Source organism: Camellia sinensis, chromosome 4, assembly GCF_055761805.1.
Source record: "Camellia sinensis isolate YWXY chromosome 4, ASM5576180v1, whole genome shotgun sequence".
Taxonomy (NCBI): Eukaryota; Viridiplantae; Streptophyta; class Magnoliopsida; order Ericales; family Theaceae; genus Camellia; species Camellia sinensis.
This window is the reverse complement of record NC_138964.1, coordinates 37,371,869-37,395,686: the sequence shown is the minus strand read 5'-3', so window position 1 is coordinate 37,395,686 and position 23,818 is coordinate 37,371,869. Positions and strand designations below refer to the sequence as shown.

Below are 23,818 nucleotides of genomic sequence, written 5' to 3'. Positions count from 1 at the left end.
TCAATGAACCTCATTAGATAGATTAATATATCTTCTACATCCAAATAGATACATAATAGATACATAATGCATCTCTAAGATTCATTTATAATGAATCTATCACATTCTTTGCATTGACACTATCTCCATTAGTCTTCAATACATTATGTATATATAATTAGTTACCATCTAATAGATGTACATGTATCTAGCTTAATGAGATGAATCTAGTATAATCATGTACAAGCTATATTAAGCCATATTTAGAAAAAAATTCTTACATATACAACAAAACCAATCATGAAAATCTCAATTTCCCTTGATCTGTAGCCGATTATTTTTTAGTTAAATGCTTCTAAAAAAACGCCAATTATTTTTTGGATTAAATGCATCCCCCACCCCCAAAAGCTTTGCACTAGGCATAAGATGATTGATATCTGTATTGTTGTGATCTATATACCTTTCATATGTGCTGAAGCATTAATGGACTCATTTGAATCATTACCCTCAACGGTTTCCACACCAGGAAAAAAAAATCTTGTTCTTCATTTATTTATATTTACTTTTGTGTATGCAAAGCATTTAAAAATAAAAATACATATAAGAACAACACCTCTTGTATGGGAGCCACACAGCCTTGCCAAAAAGACAAAAAAAAAACTCCCTAGAACCCAAGAGGATAAGCACCCAAAAAACCAAAAAGAAACCTCTCACATCCAAGAGGGATAGGAAAAAAAACACAATGAAAACTAAATAAACATCGCAACCACCATTGTTTTGCTTATTTGAGGCAATAAAAGAACAAGTCTCTTAAAAAGAGTAAAATTAAGGGTGCTTACAAGCTTTGATTACCTCCAACAAGTCTTTAAAATTTTCACTTGAGCTTCCATTTGGTCCAACAGCCTCTATGGCATTTTGTTTGAGTACTTTGATGTTCTCCCTCATTTTCTTCCCTTCCTCTTGGGACAAAACAAGTTCCAAAGAACTCGTCGTTCCACTTTTTGTAAACACTCCACCCTCAACCCTAACCCCAATTCGCCACGCATCCTGTACCATACGACTATTCAACGTTTGATCTCCAAAGAACGGCCTACAAATCATTGGCACGCCCCCAGTGATACTCTCCAAGATAGAGTTCCACCCACAATGTGTCACAAACACACCAACCGATGGATGTGCCAAAACTTGTAATTGTGGAGCCCAGGAAACCACTTTCCCAAATGCCACCGTGTTTTCGACAAACCCTTTTGGAAATAGGTGTCTCGAGTGGTCCCTGAGTGACCAAAGGAACGGAACTTTACTAGAAACTAATGTTTCTGCCAATGCTAGAACCTCGTTAGGCGGTGGGGTGGTTATGGTGCCAAAGCTAATATATGCGACAGAAGCAGGTTTTTGGTTGTCTAACCACAACAGGCAGCCAGTCTCATCGGAGTCTGATGGGGCTGGTGATGATAGGATTGAGGGGCCCACGTGGAGCACTTTTTGCAACTTCGACTTCAGATCTTTCGCGGTGGCGGGCTCTAGCTCTTCGAAGGAGTTCAGCACCACTGCTGCAGCCTTTGGCAGCTTTAGTCCCATGTTATGAAGCATTTGAGCAATTGGTGATTCTAGGTTTCCGAGGATGATTCCATCTGGTAAGTCGTCCACAGAGACCGCCGACAATCCTGGGATGAACTTGAGAGTTTTGTCTATATTTTCCAATATACCTGTTATTGCATAAATAAAACAAAAGCATAAGAAGAAGAAAAAAAAATATGCATAAATATTATTGACACGGTTCAATGAAATTTTGGTGTGTTAGATACTAAAACAAGAGTGTGAATATCATTTCCTTTATGTCATTTATTTTGTTGTAAAAAAAATGAATTTTTTTTTTTTTTTTTTTTTAAATTGTTCATGATAGAGTCCCAAATCCAAGGAAGCCAAAGATGTTACAAGTTGGCTAGAAAACCAACTAAAAGTAGAACACCAAAATGGGAAACAGAGCCCAAAACAGAGTCTACAAAAACAGAGCCCAAAACAGAGTCTGCAAGTTGGAATCAACATCACCTAATGAAACATTATCAGTCCAAAAATCCTCATTTCACTAAACCACCCATTCAAAGAGCATATTTCAAGTCCTTCAAATTCCTACAAAGAAATAGAGATCTACTTTAAATTTTCCCAACTCGGTCTCTCCCTTCTTAGGCATCATGAACAAAGATGTATAATAAATTGGTAGATCCCATAAAGTATATTTGATTAGTGATAATCTATCTCCAAATGATACATACCTAGATAGCTTTTTTTCTTAAAATTGTCAATGACAGATTGCTAGTTTGAATTATTCTAGGATTGTCTCCCAAAGGTAAAATAAGATATTTGGTTGGCAAAGCTCCATATCAACATTTCAACAATTCTACAATCTCGAATACAAAAAGTTTCATCAGTACCTGTTCCACGGACATGATATTTTGAAATTAAATTTTCAAAAAACACCGAAGAAATGCTTTTAATCATCGATAGCTCATCAAGATCCGCATTACAGAATATGAGGGTATCATATGCAAAAATGCAAACGAGTTAAAAAGAAGCCACTTTGATTTTATGCGACTCCTTTAACAGCATATTAAGACCATCACCAATAATTTTTTATGAGAATGGAGATAATGGATCTCCTTGACTTAATCCTCTCTGAGTTATAAACACACCTAAAGGAGATTCCTTAATGTCGTGTTTGGTTGGAGAATTTGGAGAGGGATTTGGAAAAGAAAAGGGAAAATGTATCTGAAACTAGGTGAAATGTAAGTATATTTTATTCACATTTCACCTAATTTTTCCTTTTCCCTTTCCAAATCTCTCCCCAAATCCTCCAACCAAACACAGTGTAATGGAAAAAATCGGTGAAAAGTCCATCCTAAAAAGTGTATAAGGTATTAGATTCAAGAAAAAAAAAATCTTATTTTGTGATAAGAACACACCAGAAAATTGCCCGGGAAAGTCGTTGGCGACCAGAGTCGGCAGCAGCAGGTAGTGGTGGTGAGGTAAAGAAATATGTGATATTTAATAGATACAGTATTGAACGAGTGACATGTGTCACAATTCAACATATAGTTAGTTTGGTGAATTTCAACAGATGGACAAATAGAATGATTTCAAGAGATATATTGATTTCATTTCAACAAATAGTTGTCTTTTTGTACAGATTGTGTCACTTTAACCTAAAAAAATTAGAGCTTAAGCCTAATGACCCAAAAGATTTAAAAATGGACCTATGACCTAAGTTTCCATCATTAATAAGAACCAGTAGGATATGTATTTTTTGATCCAATCTGTTTGATAGAATCAATGCTCTTTTTGTGGAACCGATATCATTTCTCTCCAAAACCCTTGTCTTTGATCAGTCTAAGCAAATACTCTGAGCTAACACAATCATAAGCCTTCCTAAAATCTATTTTTAAAAAATATTATTTATTTTTTTTTATTTTTTTTTTGGAAGGAAAGAACATCAACCACAGAAATTACATCAAATTACACAATTATTGTTTCTTCCAATAAACCCTATGTTCCCTAATGGTGCCGTCAAGTGGGTCCTCACCGTGAGGGGAACATTAACAAGTAGGTGAGGACCCTAATGCTTTTCTTGCTCAAATGTGCAGGTATGCTCATCAATCTCTAGACTCTTTATAGGATCTAATTCTAGAGGTTATCCCTATATGGTTAGGCGTTTTATGTTGATCAATGCCTCGAAAAAACTTCAATCCTATTCATTTAAGTGGTCGTTGCATCAGCTTTCGCTACTTCATAAATAGGAGGCTATTTGGAAACTCTTAAAAAACTCACCTCATTTTCCAAATTTTTTACTTTTAGTGATATTTTTTAAAAATTATGTAATTTTTTTTCCTGATCCATCTTTTGTAGACAAATAAAAAAATTAAAAAATAAAATCAAAAATTAAAATAAAATAAAAATAAATATAAAAAAGCAAAATAAACTAAAAAAATCTACTATTTTTTTGTTTATTTTGATATTTTCTATATTTTTTGTAGATTTTTTTTTTAATTTTTCCGTTAATCTCGATGAGCTAAATCTAGAAGTCTGAAGCTTTTTGAAATTCTTTTAACAAAATTCAAACGAAAATAAGCTAAAGAAAAACGGCTCCACATAAGCAAACCCATAATCTACTTAACATCAATTCTTCTATTTCCTCTACATTGTGTTTGATTCATGAATTTAGATAAAAATAATATATATGTATATATATAGTGTTTATCCTTCAAAATTCTCTCCTATGTGGTGCATCTCCCTTTTCTTTTTTCTTTTTTCTTTTTTTTTTTTTTTTTTAAAGTGTCATGCAACATATCCTTATAATAATAATAATTTAAATCTTATGAAGCACGGACACGCGGACACACAAATTTTCAAAAAATGGGAGACACGACACGCTGGGGACACGTTCAATATATATAATTAATTTTATTTATTATATGTCATACAATTATAAAAAAAAATCATTAAAAGGTAATAAAATATACAAAATAATACTATTAAAATTATAAAAAATAAACATTTAATTGATTACAAAAATTACATTGTAATTGGCAATTTCCTCCTCCTTCCCTTGGTTTTGCTAATTTAGTTATATACTTCCACAATGGCCTGTTCTCATCAAAATCATCATCAGGTATATCCAAGGTTCTGAAAAGCGGTTGCGGTCGCCGTAACGGTGGCGGTGACGCGGTTGCGGTTGCGGGGTGTAAAGGCCGTAGTGTAACGGTTGTGGTAACCGGAACCGTGAATTTTTTTATTTTTCGCACAATTTGAAAAAAAACTTAACAAAACGCATATTTTTTTTCCATAATCGTATTTATTGGGTTAAAAATAAATATTAATTAATTTTTGTAAATTTTTAAATATAATCCAATATATTTCATATTTTTAAATCACTATAAACTGAGTTTTTTACATTTTATTTTAATAATTAATGACTTTATATTATACAAAAAAATCAATCACTAAATGTTATATATAAGATAAACAATGACAAAAATAAGAGAATAAATAAGAGCCTAAATATATATATATATATATATATTTACATATTTTAACCAAGCCAAATAGATAATGATCACACTTATTATTATTATTATTTTCAAACAATATATAGATAAACACACACAAACAAAATAGTTTAGTGATAGCAGTTGAATCATTAGAACTACCAACCGTAGCCATTGTTTTAGAATTAAAAATTGGTTACTATAATAAAATTAATAAACATACATTATTAAAATTATATACTCAAATAATAGAAAAGAAAAAATAAAATCAGAATATAAAAGAAAAAATAAAAGAAAAGAAAAGGTAAAATAAAATCAAAAAACAGAGGTTGAGAGAGAAACAGAGAGACAACGACTGAGGAAAGAAGATCAGACAGAGGCTGAGAGACACAGAGAGAGAGAGAGTGCGACTGAGGAAAAGAAAAAGAAGAATGAAGATCGAAGAAGAAGAAGAATGAAGATCGAAGAAGAAAAGCAGCGTGTACCTTAACGAGCAACGACGAGACACGAGTGACGACCGACGAGGAGTGACGACCAACAAGAAGCGAAGACGAACGATGAACGACGAATCGACCAGGTCCTCTTTTTCTCACCCTTTCTCTGTTGTTTCTGTTCGAATTGAAGTAGATTAGGGCAGATGTTGATCTGTTTTTACTTATATACAAATCAACCCCAAATTCTTTTTGTAAATTGTGAAATTACCCCCGAGCGCGTCCCGAAAGTGTCTATAACGTGTCTGGAACGTGTCCGAATGTAAAAAAATTAAATAAAAAAAAAAAAAATTGGACACTCTCTGCTGCGTGTCAGACACGTGTCCACCGCGTGTCTGACGAGTGTCCGTGTCCGACACTAGTACGGAGCCCTCGGAGAGGTGTCCGTGCTTCATAGTTTAAATCTACTATTTAAAGGACTTCTAATTAATCTAAACTACCCATAAATAAAGTTAATCTACTACTATTATAAAAGTATGAACAGCCTGCCATATCTTCTTTTTTTTTTTTTTAAATCTCAATTTTACCCTTTTAAATCTATTATATTTTCTAAAAGTCATGAAGAGTCCTATATAAACCAACTGTCTCTTTATTTTTAGAGTTGAACACTCAAAAATGATATATCTTCTTTCAAGAGTCCTATATAAATATAAAAAAATCGTCTCCTTTCTTATAAATAAATAATAATTAATAAAAAATAAAAACGTTGTTCCTCTATTTTTTACATTGATGATGATTGAACAAAAAATAATTACTCTTTTTTTTTTTTATTTCCTGTGTCTAATTCTATGATGATATACAAAATATTTACAATTGTCCATCATAGATCATATCACTATGAATAATTTTGGTTGAATTTTAAAGCTGTATACATTTGTTCGAATTTAAACAGAGGAAAGTGCATGCGTTTTTAAAATAGCGATTTGTGTTACATCTCAAAAATTCGCATTTTATCTTCATACACTTTCTTTTTGTTTAAATTATATTCTATGAATTTTAATATTTTATATGGTACTTTAATAACCGATAGATGATGGCAAAATTCTAAACAAGAACCACTTTCATTGGTTTATTTTCTAATTTGTTATTCAATTTTTTATTTTTCATATTTTCTCAGTTTTGGTGATTAAAGATAGTGAAATTTTATTCATATTTTATATTTAAATTATACTTTTATATGAAAATCTAATATCTAATAATCTAAATAGAATTAAAAAAATAAAATATTGATAAAAAAATTACAAATTCAAATATATACTGATTTTTTATTATTATATTTTGTTGTTATTATTATTATTTAATATTAATAATTTTTTCCAAAAAGAATACACAACAAATTATTTTCTAAGTGTATTTAGATAAAATAAAAAAGTATTAAATTAAATGAATCTAAAAATAAAATAAAAAGGTTATTAAAAAAAGTGTCAAAGACAAAAAAACATGAAAATAAAAAAATTCAAAACAAAAGTTTGAAAAACAAACCAAACCAAACCAAACACTATAAACTTTTATTTTTTAAATATTTCTTCACTAATCTCTAATTTTAAACAAATTATTCACAAATTCCTTTCAATTTTTATGTGAATTTAATAATCTAATTACAAAATAGTGCATACACACAAGAATGTAACACTAAATATCTACATTATGATCAACTATTTAATTATGAATAATTAATTTCTCGTTATTACCTGTATTATATTGTTGCAAAAGATTTCACATATTATTTTTGTGATATCTTATATATGTCAATATCTACATAAATAAAAATAAAAAATATATATATAAATGTAAATTTATATATGTTACTGTATTCATATATTGTCAATTTGTAATGTTATATTACTATTAGATATTTTAACTTTCTAACATTTATTGCTTTAGTAACATTGTTAAATTTGCTAGGAAAAAAAATTGCGGAATTGTGTATTGTTCTCCTATTAACTTATATTCGATACATATATATATACATGTCATACAAATAAGTGTTCACAACAAACGCTTTCAATCACAAATCAAGACTTTATAAAACACTTACATCATGACAATAATTGTCCTTTTTATGTTTATCTTTTTCACAACAATTGTATAGCAATTGTATACTAATAACTAATATTATATTTTTCATCATACAAGATATTTGTGGCACAGGAAACGAGACTCAATAATTCTTAATGTATAAAAATATATTACGTATTGATATTAATGCATTTTTACACCAATAGTGTGCAAATAATATGCAATAGTGGGTTTAATGAATTTGTATTATAATATGAACTATTAAACAAAATTGTGCAATTGTGCAATTATTTTCATACTTTTAATTATATTACATGTACAGATTGTGAAAAATTGATAGTGAGAAGCTAATAGGAAAAAAAAAATATGAAATACTATATATTTAAAGGACATGTTTATTGTTTATTATTTAAGATAAGATTGCGATCTCAACAATCTAGTTATAAATTAATATTTATGTTTATAAAATTTCTTATATATTATTTAAATTCTTCTACCGAGTATTTATTAATTTCTTACCAAGTTGTATTTTGAATACAGATCAATTTATCCATACAAGTCTCCATACTTTGTATACATATCACATTCTAATTTAATAAATACACATAATTACAGTACTAACAGTCGATACAAAATCACATGTCACGTGTAATGCACGTGCCCAACCATTAGTAGAATTATATGTACAAAAAAATACTTTATGAAAATTTTCTCTGTCCTATGTCACTTCTCTCTTTTCTTCTTCTTCTTCTTTTTTTTTTTTTTTTTTTAAGTGTATAATAATAATTTCGAAAATCCACTATTTAAAAGATTTCTAATTAATCTAAACTATCCATAAATAAAAGTTAATAGAATTATATATACAAAAAAATACTTTACGAATTAATTTTCTTCTGTTTTTCTCACTTTTATTCAAGTATTTAAATTTTATATTAAAATTAAATATACTTCTTATGTTTTTTGTCTACCTTATTCATATTTTATTATTAATTTATATTGAGTTTCCAATTTAACATGAAGTCGCTTTTAGAAAAGATTTATAGCATTTCTGGTTTAGACCCGACCCATTTTGTATTTTGGGCTTGGGTTTCATAGTCTCGTATGGTTGTTCATGTCTTTTCCCTCTTATTCGTCCTTAAATTTGGTTATTGGATTGTATTGGTCTTGTTTAGAACAAGTTGGCTGCTTGATTTTTCAAACCTTTGTTACCTAGATTTTTGCTCCTCCGCTCGAGTGGCACTTCTTGCGCTCGAACAGGCTTTGCAAACTCTCAGTATTTTTGCAGACCTACAAAATACTGGAAAAGTATATTCTACGCTCGAGTGGCGTTTTTTACGCTCGAGCAAGTGGGCGATCGAACAGCCAATCTTGAGCTTGAGCGTGATGTCCTTCGTCTGCATAACTTCTGAAAGTGTGTATCCTGCGCTCGAGCGAACTGCGTGTATATCAGTTTGTGAAAACAACTTTTTACTTCACTTTTTCATTCATCTCTCTCTCTAAAACTTTCCAAAAACATAGATCTTGAGTCTCTCTCTCAAAAACTCGCCTTCTCTCTACATTTTAACCTAGATCCATTGGGTTTTCTACCCTACTGTCTTTGAGAAGAAGTTGGAGCCTTCCAAGAGCTACATTTTCATCCAAATAGAAATTGGTTTTGGCGTCGTTGGAGTTTCTCCCTTGCTTTGCTGAACTCCTAACTTCGAGGTAGGGATTTTTTTACACATTCTTATGGTTTTTAACTTAGTTATTGGTTGTTGTGTAACAATGGTAGATTTTGAGAGTAATTTGGACAAACCTAGGGTTTGGGTTATAAAATCAAAAGAGGGATTTCTAGTGAATGTGATATGGTCATGGGGTTTGAAGATGAAGTTATATCGTGTCAGAATTATTGATTTTGGCATTTAGGTTGACATTTCGGAAAGGGAAGTCAACCTAAATGGGTCAAATATTTATTTTGTATAAATAAATGAAATTGGTATTATAGATATGAAATTGGAGGAATGTTGATGTAAGTGGTGGTGTTGGATATGCATTCCCTCGTACTTTTGGAAATGTGAATAAATTATCTGTCTTGGGATTGAATATCTATTTAGAAATATCTGTATGGGGTTATCGGTGGAGGATAGCTATGATTGTTGTAGAAATTGCATGAGGATTAGGTGAATTAAAACTAATCTCTTGTGGGTTGTCATTGAATATGACTATTTTTTAAATACATTGTATATGTATGATTGTTTGGGAGGAAAAATGGGATATACTCCATTGTTTGGAAGGAGATAGGGAATGGACTCCATTGAAATTAAATTGGCCTGTGTATCTAGGGTAAAAGTCTCGAAACCGTGCGTATACATGGGTGTCGATTCCTGCGAACGAGATTTTCATAAAATGGCAAATTGAAGGGTTTGTGTGATGATTATGTTAATTTGGGAACCACTGAGTTATAGTCTCAGATGGGTCATTTAAAAGATAATGAAATTGGCTCACGAATTGAGATGAAATGATTTAACTTGAATTGATGAGAAGGAAACAGGATTGAGTTATGAATTTCGGTACTTTATGATGATATAGAATATAAATGTTTTCCCATTGACATTGTAAATGCACATTGTATTTATATCTTTGTTAAGATCCATATACTGTATTAGATTATTCCTACTGGGCTTTGGCTCACCCTATTTAGGAAAAACCATCTTCAGGTACTGGTGATATGCCTCCGCCAAGGTAGTAGATCAGAAGGAGTTTGGAGCACGAGCTTCATCTTTTGTACTTATTTGTATAGCCAAGGGCTTAAATTGTATAGAGTTACTCTCTTTTGTTGTAACCAAGCAATGACTTGGAAAAATGTAAGTATTTAGGGCATATAATTATCTGTTTAACTTTCATTCCTCTTTAATACCAGTAACACATGCTGTAGATTCAGAATGAACTATTTATGAATGTATATCGCATGTGTCACTTGATATAACGATTCAGGTTAATGGAAGTTTATTATGTTAATTACGTTGTCTCATGTATATTGTGTTGGGTCGAATTATTATAATTATTTCAGGGCGTTACAACTTGGTATTAGAGCGTACCAGGTTTGAATACTTTGGGTACGTAGGATGTAGTTATTATCACAATGGATTTGTCTCGCTTAACTGAGACGTTAGTATGCATTGTATGCTTATGTAATAACATATTTATGTGATTATATGGGTATGGGATTTAATTTCTAGGATGTTGCTCGAGTCCACAGATTTCTAGGAATCTTGTTAGAAAGGCACTTGATCACTGCCGTTTCTAACTAGGAACTCTAGCAACGCCGTGGGACATTCATTATCTGGAAATGAAATTCGTATGTATTTATGCGAATACGTGCTTACATGGAGTGGGTCACTGTCGTCCACCGTTTTAGGACACGAGTGAATTAGCTTCGGCACATTTGTAAATATGCTAATCTCTCTTGTTACCTTCATTAAAATGTCAGGACGTGGACGTGGTGGTAGTAGGCGTGGTAGGCCTAGGAGGCATGAAGTGCCTTTACCGGACGATATTTCGACACAGGAAGAAGGGGTTGGTCAGGCCAATGTGACTGAACCGGTTGGTCAAACAGGCCATAGGCACGTTAGCCTACGAAATGGCCGGAGCATTACAAGAATCCATGGACATTCTCAGGGCTGAGAATCAAGTCCAGGCCCAGGTCGCTAAAGCAGGGCTATCATTCTTGAAGAGAGAGTTTTTCCGATCTAATCTGGACGAGTTTTTGGGTGATCTTAAAGAGCCACTGAAGGTAGATGAGTGGCTAGAGCAGATAATAAATTCGTTCGAGATGCTTGGCATCAAGGACGACCAGTTGAGGGTGACTTTGACATCTTTCCAACTAAAGGGAGATGCAAGTCAATGGTGGAAGTATGCTCGTAGGTGCATTGGATGACTTGGGAGGTATTCGTTAACGCCTTCCAGGGCAAGTTTTTGCCTCCTACCATTAGGGAGAAGTTGAGAGACCAGTTCTCTAAGTTGGTACAGTTGAACACACCAGTGGCCGAGTTTGAGGCCACCTTCACTAGCTTGTCTAGGTTTGCACCCTAGCTTGTGGCGACTGAGAAGCGCCGTTGCTTGGAGTTTAAGAAGAGATTGAGGACCGAACTCTTGTTCAGGGTGGCCGGGTCTATGATTAGGAATTATGGACACTTTGTGAAGGCAGCGGCTCATCTAGAGATCGTGATGCAATCAGAGGAGGAGAGAATAAGAGGGTCCAGGAGGAGTCAGGATAATCAGGGGGACAGTAAAAGACAAAGGGGTTCTAACCCCCAGTCGTCTCAACGAGCGTAGTCAAGGTCCACTTTTCCAGTACCGAGTTTGGGTTCTGGGAGGGGTGGCCAAGGAGATTTTACTTGTTTCAAGTGTGGTCAGTTAGGCCACAAGTCTCTAGCTTGCCCGCAGAGAGGATGAGGGCAACGGTCTACATCGTCTTCGGCTCGTTCTCAGAGCCAGAGTCAGGGGAGAGGCCAACCGCTCACTTGTTATCAATGTGAGCAGGCGGGGCACATGAAGAGGTTTTGCCCTCAGTTAAGAGGCACACCTAGAAACAGACACAGTCAACACAGGCCTCAAAGGCCAATCAGGGAGCCTCTTCGGCTCAGTCAATGCTGCAGGCTTATGCTCTGAGGGGTGAGCAGGTAGATCAGAGGCCTACAGAGCAAGTGTATGCTATTATCGCGCCAGATCTGGTACTAGCGCCTTTGGTAGTGAGAGGTACCTTCTTGTTTTGCAATTCAGTCACTAATGTGTTGACTGATACGGGTGCATCCTATTCATTTATTTCGTCTGCATTTACATCGGTTTTGGGGTTGGAATTGGCTTGATTAGCATCTCTTATCTGTATAGAGTCACCTATTGGTGGTGAGATGATTTTAAAACAGGGGTGTTGGGGTTGCGAGATAGAGGTCTACGGTCGCCGATTTCCTTTTTCATTTGTATTGATTGACATGTCTAGCTTCGATGTTATTTTAGGTATGGATTGGCTATCATCATACCGGGCTGTTATAGATTGCTACCGCCAGAGGGTTACTATATGTACCTTGAGCAGTGACTGTTTTCATTTCCTAGGGGACTGGGTGGATAGGTACTTATCACCGGTGTATGACCTGCGTGGGCGGAGTGAACCTAGCTATCTTTTGGCAAATTTCTTGAGTGGTGAGTATGATGAAGTCCAAGTTGAGTTACCAAGGATGGTTTGTGAATACCTAGACGTTTTTCCGGAAGACCTTACTAGTTTGCCACATCATCGAAAGATCGAGTTCTCTATTGATCTAGTGCTTAGTACGGCACCGATTTCTATGGCACCGTATAAGTTTGCACTTGCCGAGTTAAATGAGTTGAAAATTCAACTCCAAGAGTTACTAGATAAGGGTTTTATTCGCCCTAGTACGTCACATTGGAGAGCACCAGCTCTTTTTGCTAAAAAGAAAGATGGAGCGTTGTGACTTTGTATTGATTACCCGAAGTTGAACCAGATAACTATTAAGAACAAGTACCCAATGCCTCGTATAGATGATTTGTTTGATCAGTTGAAGGACTCTTGTTGGCTTCTCTAAGATAGACTTGAGATCGGGTTATCACCAGTTGAGAGTAAGGGAGGAAAATATCCCGAAGACGGCATTCCGCACGCGGTATGGCCATTACGAGTTTCTAGTTATACCTTTTGGGCTAACCAATACACCAGCTGTGTTTATGGACTTGATGAACCGGATCTTCCAGGAGTTCCTGGACCGTTTTATGGTCGTCTCTATGGACGACATTTTGATTTATTCACCTTCCGATGAGGAGCACGAGAAACATTTGCGGGTAGTGCTTGAGCTACTTAGAGCCCACAAACTGTATGCTAAGTTTGGAAAGTGTGAATTCTGGTTGAGAGATGTTAAGTTCTTAGGCTATGTGGCATCCGGGGAAAGAGTGACCGTAGATGCATGCAAGATAGAGACTGTGCAAGATTGGAAGCAACCTATGAATGTCTTTGAGATCCGTAGTTTCTTGGGGTTGACCGGGTATTACCGTCGGTTTGTGAAGGATTTCTCTAGACTAGCCTCACCATTGACTAGGCTGACGAGGAAGGGGGTTAAGTTTGTTTGGAGCGAGACTTGTAAGAAGTCATTCCAAGAGCTTAAGATTAGACTTACTACCACTCCAATATTGATTATTTCGGAGAGGGGTTTAGGCTATTCGGTGTATTGTGATGCCTCACGGGAAGGCTTGGGTTGCGTCTTGATGCAAGGGGAGGAAGGTAGTAGCCTATGCCTCGCGGCAGTTGAAAACTCATGAGAAGAACTATCCTACTCACGGCTTAGAGTTAGCGGCGGTGATCTTTGCCTTGAAGATTTGGAGGCATTACCTATATGGTGAGAAGTTTGAAGTGTTTTCTAATCACAAGAGTCTGAAATATCTGTTTACGCAGAAGGACTTGAATTTGAGACAGAGGATGTGGATGGAGTTCATGGGATTATGACTACTGACATATACACACACGTGTGTATTGTGTGTAACTTACACACTTATGTCCCATTAGTTTTGCTACATTAGTTGGGTAGTTTTGTAGAAATTGAATTAAGCATTTATTGCTGGAAGGCTCATCCTCTCTCCCTCTTTGTGTATGAAAAGAGACCTCCCTCTTGGTTGTAACACGGAAATTCTTTGCTCTCATGTCATAGTCAGCCTGTTTCTATAGTATTATTCTTCTTGTGAGATAGTGTTGCCGTTGTCAGTTCGCCAGAGCTAAACAAAAGGTGTTTCTACATTAGTGGGTTCTAACCGTCGTCTCCTAGAATACAGACGCCGACATACCTCCAACACCCATAGTGAGACAGCGAATCTATTTTAAGGAGACTATAATATCACCCAGGTTTCGATTTGCTTTCTTTTTCTTATTTTTGTTATATGTATTTCTATTCATCAAGTTGTACTCTCTTGAATGATTTAACATCATGATTTCTTGTTCTATAATTTCAATTATTAAATATAAATTTGTTTGTTTTTATTTAAATATACAATTTGTATAATACAATTTCCATTTATTGTTAATAATTTTATTGGGGGAAGTGTTTGGGTTAAGGGGCTGCACATCATATACACAATTTATAAAATTAGGTAAGTTTTTTACGAACTTATATAGATAATTTTATAAAAATATGTAAGTTGAATAAAAATTTGTACAAATTTATTCATAAAAAATTTGAAATTTATAAAATTATGCCTGTGTTTGGCAAGTGGGTTTGCAGGTTTTTTTGGCTATTTTAGCCACAAAAAACAAAATAGACTATTTTAGCCATAAAAAACAAAACATCATATCCAACCCATAATCATTACATTCTTTTCTCACAAAAAAACTCAAAAAAGCCAAAAAAGCCCTTCCCAAACCAAGCTTTTAAGTCCAGGCTAAAATAACTAAAAAAGCTAAAAAGCCGACCCACTTCCCAAACGGAGGCTATATAAATTTTCACAACTTTACATAAATTATCTCATAAAAATATATAATTCAAATAACAAAATTATATAATAAAAATACATGCAGACAATATGCAATGCACAGCCAAGACCTTTTAGGTGGCTCATAGCATAGGTAAGGCAAGAAAGGGGACCACGTGGAGAGAGAGGCACCGGAGAAAGAGGGGTCCAATTGATTGAAAGAAGGGCCGATTGATTTTAAACTTGAAAGAAGACAATAAAGACAAAAAACAAAAAAAACAAAAAAAAGTTTATAACACTGCATAAGGACAACAAAGACAGGCTTTGTTTGGTTATATTTTTAGATGGGTTTTTGTTTGTCAATTTTTTTTTAATTTTTTAAATATATCAGGATTAAATAAATTTTAAAAATAAAAAAAAATTACTAAAATATTTTAAATATCAATAAAAATTCAAACAAAAATGTACACAAATTTTGGTTTGAATTTTTTTAGAATGTTTGGATAAATACAGATAGAAGTGAAATTTCAATTTTCCTTCATATTTTAATCCACAATCTCAATATTATAAAATTATATAACTAATCAAGTTATTTTTTAAAAATCTTCTAACCTAACTTAAGCCCATTTGAAAATTAGCCATTTTCAGTTAATTTTTTAATGTTTCATAAAAATATATACAAAAAATAAAAAAATAATATAATAATTTATAATGATTTTTGGACTAAAAATCTCAGTTGCCATATGGAGACTCATAAGCCAAGGTCCTTGTGGCACTTTGGCAAGTAGTTGCACCTCAGACATATAGTGATGAGAGGTCAGGAATTTGAACTGATTAAAGTCACAACCTTTTAAAAAGTACATTTCTATACATTAGTTTTAATAACAAACTTGACAGCTCCAACTCCCTAAAATGTTTGACGAAAAAAAATGGAGACTTATAAGCCAAATCACTCGATCCAACAACAAAAGCAGATGAATGCTAGTAAAGTTCACAAAAATAAAATTAATAAAAGAGTAATTACATTAAAAATAAAATAAAATACAAAAAAAAAAAAAAAAACTCAAGTTTAACCTTCTAAAAAAATAAATTCTAAATTTTTAATTTTATTAATTTAAATTCTAATTTTTTAATTTATTTTCATCGTAAGTTTGGGAAGTTCAAGAAATAGCCCAAAAAAACCACTAAAAAGTCCAAATTTTCATTTTTTGCACCTTTTTTTTAAAAACAATATCAAAAAATTAACCTAATATTTTAGTCAAAAAAATTACTAAAATAGTATATTCCCAAACAAATCCTCAATCTAAATCATCTACTTGTTTTTTTGAGTAAAAACCAAAAAAAAAATATTATAGTTTTAAAAATCAATAAAAAATAAAATCTTAAATATTTTATATATACCTACATTAAATTTAATAGTTAAATTTTTTTTTCATCGATTTTAGATGAATAATTTAAATTGATAAAATTAAAATTAAAAATATATTCTATTAAGGTCAAATTTTAAGATTTTTTTTTTTTTAAATGTTTCCATAAATAAATAGATAAAAACTTACCAGTATTGACATTTCCGAGTGTGGTCCGGATGAGATCAGTGTAAAAATGAATAGAAAGAGAGCAAGACCCAGCAGTCCAATAAGGCACCCAAGGCACCTCCATCTCCGCCGCCAAATCTCCGGCGAACCACAAGAACGCATCCGTCAATAAGCAACTGATCTTCACGCCGCTCCCCGCCGCCGCCGCCGCCTCCATCCCCCTCTTGAAGTTCTCCGGCGTCGCCTTCATGAACAACCCAGCTGCCACGTGTACATTCCCTCCAAATTCATCTCCCTCCGCCACCCCATCCCACACATCGTAGACTTTTATGTTATCGAATTGGTTCGCTTTGGCCCCCGAAAATGTCTGAAGATTGGATTTGGCTGTACTTAAAAATGAGAACTTTAGGGTTGGTTCGGCCGCGGCGAGGCGGCGGACGAGGGTGAGGAGAGGGGCGGCGTGGGTGCCGAAGGGGAATGCGAGAACTCCGATGTGGAGGTGTTGTTGGGAGTCACCGTTCATGGTTGGTTTTGTGGGATCACTAGTTTGGAGTGAACAGGACAATATATAACCTTCGTTTGATATAGATTTTTTTGAACTTTTTAAGTTAAAATAGTTTAAAAAAGATAAAATAAATTAAAATGTTAATAAAATAAAATATTATATTTAAAATATAATAATTATTATTTTTTTAAATCACAAAATATATATGTTTTTTTTTATTGAAAAAAATATATATGTTAAATGAGACTTTTTTAACTCCAAAATAAAATATTCAAAAAAATTCCAAAATTAAAAAGTTAACCACCACCTCTTAAGAAAAATGATACAGACCACTAATTAGTGATTGTACTAGGGATATGGCAGTGAGTCTCACCCACTGCCACATGTGTTTTGTGTCTTAGTTTTTTTTTTTTTAACTTGTCACATCATTAATAGTGATATTAGTGATAATTTTTTAGTGATCTCTATCATTATTGACCTCCTAACGTCCAAAACGAAGTGTAGGACAATGCCTGCTTGATAAAGTTTTTTTTTTAAAAGTTAAAAGTAGTAACTAGCCAGCAAAAGCTACTCCTTTTATAGTTTTTAAATAATGAATTTTTTTTTAAGCTAAATTACACTAACAGTTCTTATAATTTAGAACTCGTATCACTTTAATTCATAAATTTTTAATTGTTGATACATTTGATCTTGAATTTTGTATTATGTTCTAAGGCTAAGTTTGGTATAACCTAAATAATACAAAAAGTCACTATCCTATTTAAGTCACATCATTTTATTTAAATCACATCACCTCTCTAACACATCGCATTAAATCCAATCCAAACCCAACCCATATAAGCCAATAAATCAAAAAGTACACTTTTTTAGAACATTCCAAACCAACCCCAAATAAAGACAATTAAATATACCATTGTTTAATTTCAAGGGCAAAATTATCAATTTAATAAAATATAAATTAATTTGACAAAAATAAATGTCAAAAAAATATTTTTATTTTTTTAAAATTATTTTTATCCACCAATGATAAAATTATGTAAAATTGAAAAAAATTAATAAAAATTACATGATTAATTTTTAAAAATTAATTTTACATGATCATCATCCAAACACATAATAAAATTAATTTGGTAAAAAAAATAAATAAATGTCTAAAAGATTTATCAATTTTACATAATTTTAATTTTAGTAGATAGAAATAATTTTTAAAAATTCAAAAATATTTATTTGACATTTATTTTTGTCAAATTAGTTTATATTTTATCAAATTGACGATTTTACCCTTGAAAAATCTATTGATATCTTCAATTGTCTTTATTTGGAACAAGATTCAAAATTCATGGTCAAATGTGTCACAATTGAAAAGTTAAGGACCAAAGTAACACAAACTACAAACTATAGAGACTATTAGTGTAATTCACTATTTTTTCTGTTTATTTAAATTGTTTTTAGTTAATAAATTATAGATAGAAATTATATCAAATAGTTTGACACGCAGTAGCAGAAAAAGAAGGTCCAGGGGGTCATGTGCACAATAAATAATTATTTGATACTTTAAGAGCACTATGTGGCATTATTTATGTAGTAGTTTAAACCAATAGTATAGTAAAAAAATCTTATAGATTAGATATAATGAATTTATTATTTTCAGGCAGTTAACAGACTACTTAGTGTAATTTGTGATTTCTCATACTTTGAGTATCACGTAGGCAATGCTATATGATATTCTAAGACTGTTTAATAATTTTTATTTAAAACACATCGCTTATAAGTAAGGTCATCCCTTTAATATTTTTTTATTAAATAAAAATTAAATAGATTTTATAATGTCATCTCTTTTAACCCACTTCTCAAGTTAAATTAGCATGTCATTTATATGACATATTGTGATATTGATTATGATATTATTTTGATTATGATTCAAGAATTGTTTAATTATATCACATGTGATATTTTGCTATAACTCAATATTTTTTTTAGTTATGACTCATAATATTAAATTATATCATTTGTGTTAACTAAGCTCGCAAATAACTTAACTTGCATAGTATACACCATTTTGAGGGTCTATGCTATATTTTATTTGCGAGCTTGCATGAGGTTGTTTAGCCTAATCTCGCATGAGGTTGTTTAGCCTAATTTTTTTTACTTATAGTTTATTAGATGAAATTTAAATAAAACAAAAAAATTGATCATCTAAACGTTATGAGAGGAGTGTTTTTATTTTTATTTTATGTACACTTTTGATTATCAACTTTAACTTATAGTAAGGCCAAGTTTGGGAAGACTAAATAAGTGCACTTTTTATCTTTTTAGACTAAAAAATTGAGGTTGAAAATATGGATGTTTGGGTTAACTTTTTGACTTTTTATTGAAAAATGTGTAATAAAAAATTGTAAAAATTGATTTGTAGGGAAAAATTTGAATTGGGAATTGTGCAGCCGTAATTGTTGACTTTTGGTGAATAGTGTTAACTTTTTAACTTTTTGAGTAACTTTTTGGCTTTTTGACTTTTTTGGGAGTACCCAAACTTAGCCTAAGTTGCACCAAATAAACTATTTGTATTGTGTGCTTCGATTTTCCTTAGTGAAAAATAATTAATTATCAAAAAGTTGAGCTCACAAAGAAGAACAAATTATACTTATAGTCTTTCTAATCACCCATCTCCTCGACTACTATTGCCATCTCCGACAACAATATCAACCTATGTAACGCCCCCAAATTATAACAATAAATCCAATCCTTAAAACAAATGTTGATAGAAATAATGTGCTTTCATTTATCAGAATTCGTATTACAAAAGATTACACATGCAGTATACATTTATTAATATTCATCTTGAATCTATAGCATGTACTACCATTTAATAATCAACAAAAATAAATGTCTTACGAGCTTACACATTTCCAAGACATTGCGTGGTTACAACAAAAGAGAGTGTCATAAACTCTATACATATAAAGTCCTTGACTTGAATAAACATTAAGTACAAAACAATAAAATAGAGCATCCAGCTCCTAGGTCCTCTTAAGCTACGTCCTTGGAGGAAGCATGTCACCGGTACTTGAATATAGTTTCCCAATTTGGGTGAGTCAAAACCCAGTAGAAACAATCTAACACAGTATATGAGAATTAATGAGACATAAGTATGATGCACATTTTCACTTTCCTATAACAAAATCTTTATAACTTTCTCCAAAACCATGGTATGCCAAACTTACATTTTATTCAATTTATTTTAGTTTGATATATATATATATATATATATATATCTACTACATTTAATCTACTTAACAGAGGATACACCTTACAGGTTTCTAACAAATTAAAATCATCACACAATACATTCACTTCTATTTGCCATTTTACAGAAATTTCGTCTACGAGAATCGGCACCCAAATATACAAATGGTTTTCGGGACTTTCACCCTGGACATGCAGGCCAACTTAGTTCAATGGAGTCCATCCCCTTTCTTCTCCTCAAAACATGAAGTACATTCACTTTCTCCTCCCAAATATCATATATATACAATGTATATCATTCATAATCATATTCAATGATAATGATTAAATGATTAGTTTCAATTCGCCGAATCCACATACAATGTCTACAACAATCAAGACTATCCTCTACCGATAGCCCAAAATAGTTATCTCTAACCAGATATACAATCTTTATAACAAATAATTCATCAAATTTTCATAGGTAAGTGATTAAACAAATCCAATAACACCATTCATGTATATGTCCTCCCAATTTCACATTTCCCATATCAATTTCATTATTTGTATAAAATAATTATCCAAAACATTTTAAGGCAAGACTCTTCATTTTCCAAATATTAACCCAAAGGCCAAAATCAACTATTTCGATACATGATAACCTCATATCCAAACCCCATAATCATTTATATAACACCCACATAGAAAGCCCTCTTTTTAAACTTGAACCCAAGCCCTAGGTTTGCTCAAAAACATCACCAAAACCCACAATCTTCACACAACGACCTATAATCAAGTTAAAACCCATATTAAGGTGTAAAGAGTTCCTATCTCAAGTTTAGAAGACCAATGGAGCAAGCATGAAACTCCAACGACGCCAAAACAAAATTTCAATCGGATCAAAGTGAAGCTCCTAAGATGCTCTACCCTTTTTCCAAAGGCACTAGAGTAGAGAGATCAACGGATCTAGGAGAAAATAAAAGTGATGTAAAAAGTCATTTTCATGATCTGATATACGCATAGTCCGCTCGAGCGCAAGATTTGACGCTTGAGCGTCAGACACAAAAAGTTATTCCGCTCGAGTGCAGAATACACACCCCCAGTACTTTTGTAGACAACAGACAAATCGCTCAAGCTCAAGAAAAACCGCTCAAGCATAGGAAACGCCGCTCGAGCATGAAAAACACCCCTCTAGTACTTTTGCAGATGTGCAAAGTACTAAGAGTTTGCAAACCCCACTTGAGCGCAGAAAATGGCCGATCGAGCAGATGACCAAAATTCTGGGCAACACAAGGTTTGAAAACCAAGCAACCAACTTGTTTCAAACACACTCAACACATCCAAATAACTAAATTTAAGTATGAATAAGGAGTAAAAGACAATAAACAACATTCAGAAAATCATAAGCCCGAGCCCGAACTACCACAAAGGTCGGGTCAAAACCAGAATCGCTATAGCCTACTTCCTACCTTTTCCTAACTCCCTTAGCCACTCTCTAACCCCTCCTTATTTTCAATTGCCACCTTTCTTGTCCCTCTTCAGGTCCTTGATTAGCCTCACACATCTTTTCCATCTTTGGCAACAACTGCTTTCACGAATGCCACCATCGTGACCCCTCCTCGCTAGTGTCATCTTCGCATTGTTTTCTTCATTATTGTCATGCTTCTTTTTCTTCTATAAGCCCCATATCTATGGTATCTCTTTTTCACACAAGGATTGAGGTAAGTGAGGGATTTGTAGTAAGGAAATGGGACTAGAGAGAATGTTTATAGTGAGAAGGGGATTGGGTTGGAGGTTCGTGACGGAAAAAAAACACCAAGGATCCTCTAGAGTATTTTTTTCCTAAAGTTTCCTAAAGTGGTGTATTGTGTGGTTGAGATTTAATACTGAAAAATTGATATGACTTGTCATTAAATTTCAATCACGCAATGCACTACTCTATGAAACTTTAGAAAAAAAAACTCTAGAGGATCCTTGCTCGAAAAAAAGGTCACGATGCAAGAAAATGGTTGGAGGAGTGGGGAATGATGGATTGGGGGTAGTGGCCAGAAATAGCGATCGTAGTTGGTGGCTGAATGGAGATAGGGTTAGGGTTATGTGGAGGAAACATTGAAAATAATTGAGGTGTCAAATGGAAAAAAATATATTTAAATTTTAAAATAAGATGCCTAACAAAATTTTTAGAGAGCATTTAGAGACGCTCAGTCCTTAATCATTTTGAGAAAAAATGGACATATTTTATCCATCGATTTCATTTAAATTTCTAATTATATGTTATCAATCTGACTAAATTAATACACTGTTAAAAATTCAATGATGAAATTAAAATAGGCGCCTTTATACACAATTTTTAATTTATGAATTTATACACCATTAAGTCCTAATTAAGATTTTTTGGACCTTCAAGTCCCATTAAATTTTTTATAGTCGAAATTGCTCTTTAAACAATAATTGTTCATCATTTATGATTATATATAAAGGAATATAATGATTTGATGTTTATTTTGATTTTCAAAACTTTAAAACATCAACTTTAAAATTGAAAAAACTAAAAAAAAAATTAATAATAATGTGCAAAAAAAAAATCAGTGTGTTTTGTTTCAGTTTTCTAAATTCAGTTTTTTGAAAACTGAGTTTTTTTGTTTTTCGTGTTTTTTTTTTTAGTGAATATTTTTTAAATTTAAAGTAATTTTTTTACTTTTTTAGATGCACTTTACTTAGATATATCTAAATAGTAAAATATTTGTGAAAAAATATTTTAAAAAATTAATAAATACACAAAAATATACTAAATTTTTATTTTTTTTTTTTGTATTTTTTGGTATTTAGTGTATTTTTAAAGATTTTTTTCACAAATATTATATTTTTTAAGCGCGTTTATGTTAGCTGTGTCTAAAAATACGAAACTATTAAAATTGTTTAAAATATTAAAAAATTCATTCAAAGCATTAAAATACGAAAAATGAAAAAGTAGAATTTTCTGTAAACTAGACCCAAACAATGTTTTTTTCAAAAAAATTGAAAATTTTGAATTATTTTTTTGTACAAAACTAAAATTTTTTTATCTATAAAGGAGCATGTTGATGGAACATTGATGTGCAAAAAAAATGATAATGTTCTCAGTTTTAAAACTAGAAAAAACTGATAATCTTCTTAGTTTTATTGGATGGTTGAATTAAACTAATTAGTAGAAAGGCAAAAACGTTTAATCTCATATGCTGTTTTTTTTTTCTTCTTTCTTTCTATCAGTTAGTGAAACAAATATCTTGAACATTACTATACAAAATTAATAATCATCTTAGTTTTAAAAATTGCAAAAAATTGAAAATATTCTCAATTTTAATAAATAAGATTTATTGATTCAAAAAAATCTTATATAAAACTTGAGCTGTCATAATATTTATAAATAGTATTTTTAAATAATTAACTCATTAAAATAATTATATTTCAATAAATCATTTGAAATAAGTACACATCATGAATTGAGAAAGGTTTGATCTGATCTACCGGGGCGTTTGAGGGTGGCGTGATTCTTGAAAAGAGAAATTTTTGAAATTACATTTCATTTTTTTATTTTTTTAATTG

General features: G+C 32.2%; 1 protein-coding gene across 1 annotated transcript; it reads right to left on the bottom strand.

Annotated features, from left to right (window-relative positions):
• Positions 1-508: 508 nt before the first annotated feature.
• On the bottom strand, positions 509-17,085 carry LOC114285774 (flavonol 3-O-glucosyltransferase F3GT2). The gene is made up of 2 exons (XM_082924607.1): positions 16,528-17,085; positions 509-1,685 (listed from the first exon to the last, which is right to left on the bottom strand). The coding sequence occupies exons 1-2, from the start codon at positions 17,027-17,029 to the stop codon at positions 805-807; spliced, it is 1,383 nt and encodes a 460-aa protein (XP_082780733.1). The 5' UTR covers positions 17,030-17,085; the 3' UTR covers positions 509-804.
• Positions 17,086-23,818: the final 6,733 nt, after the last annotated feature.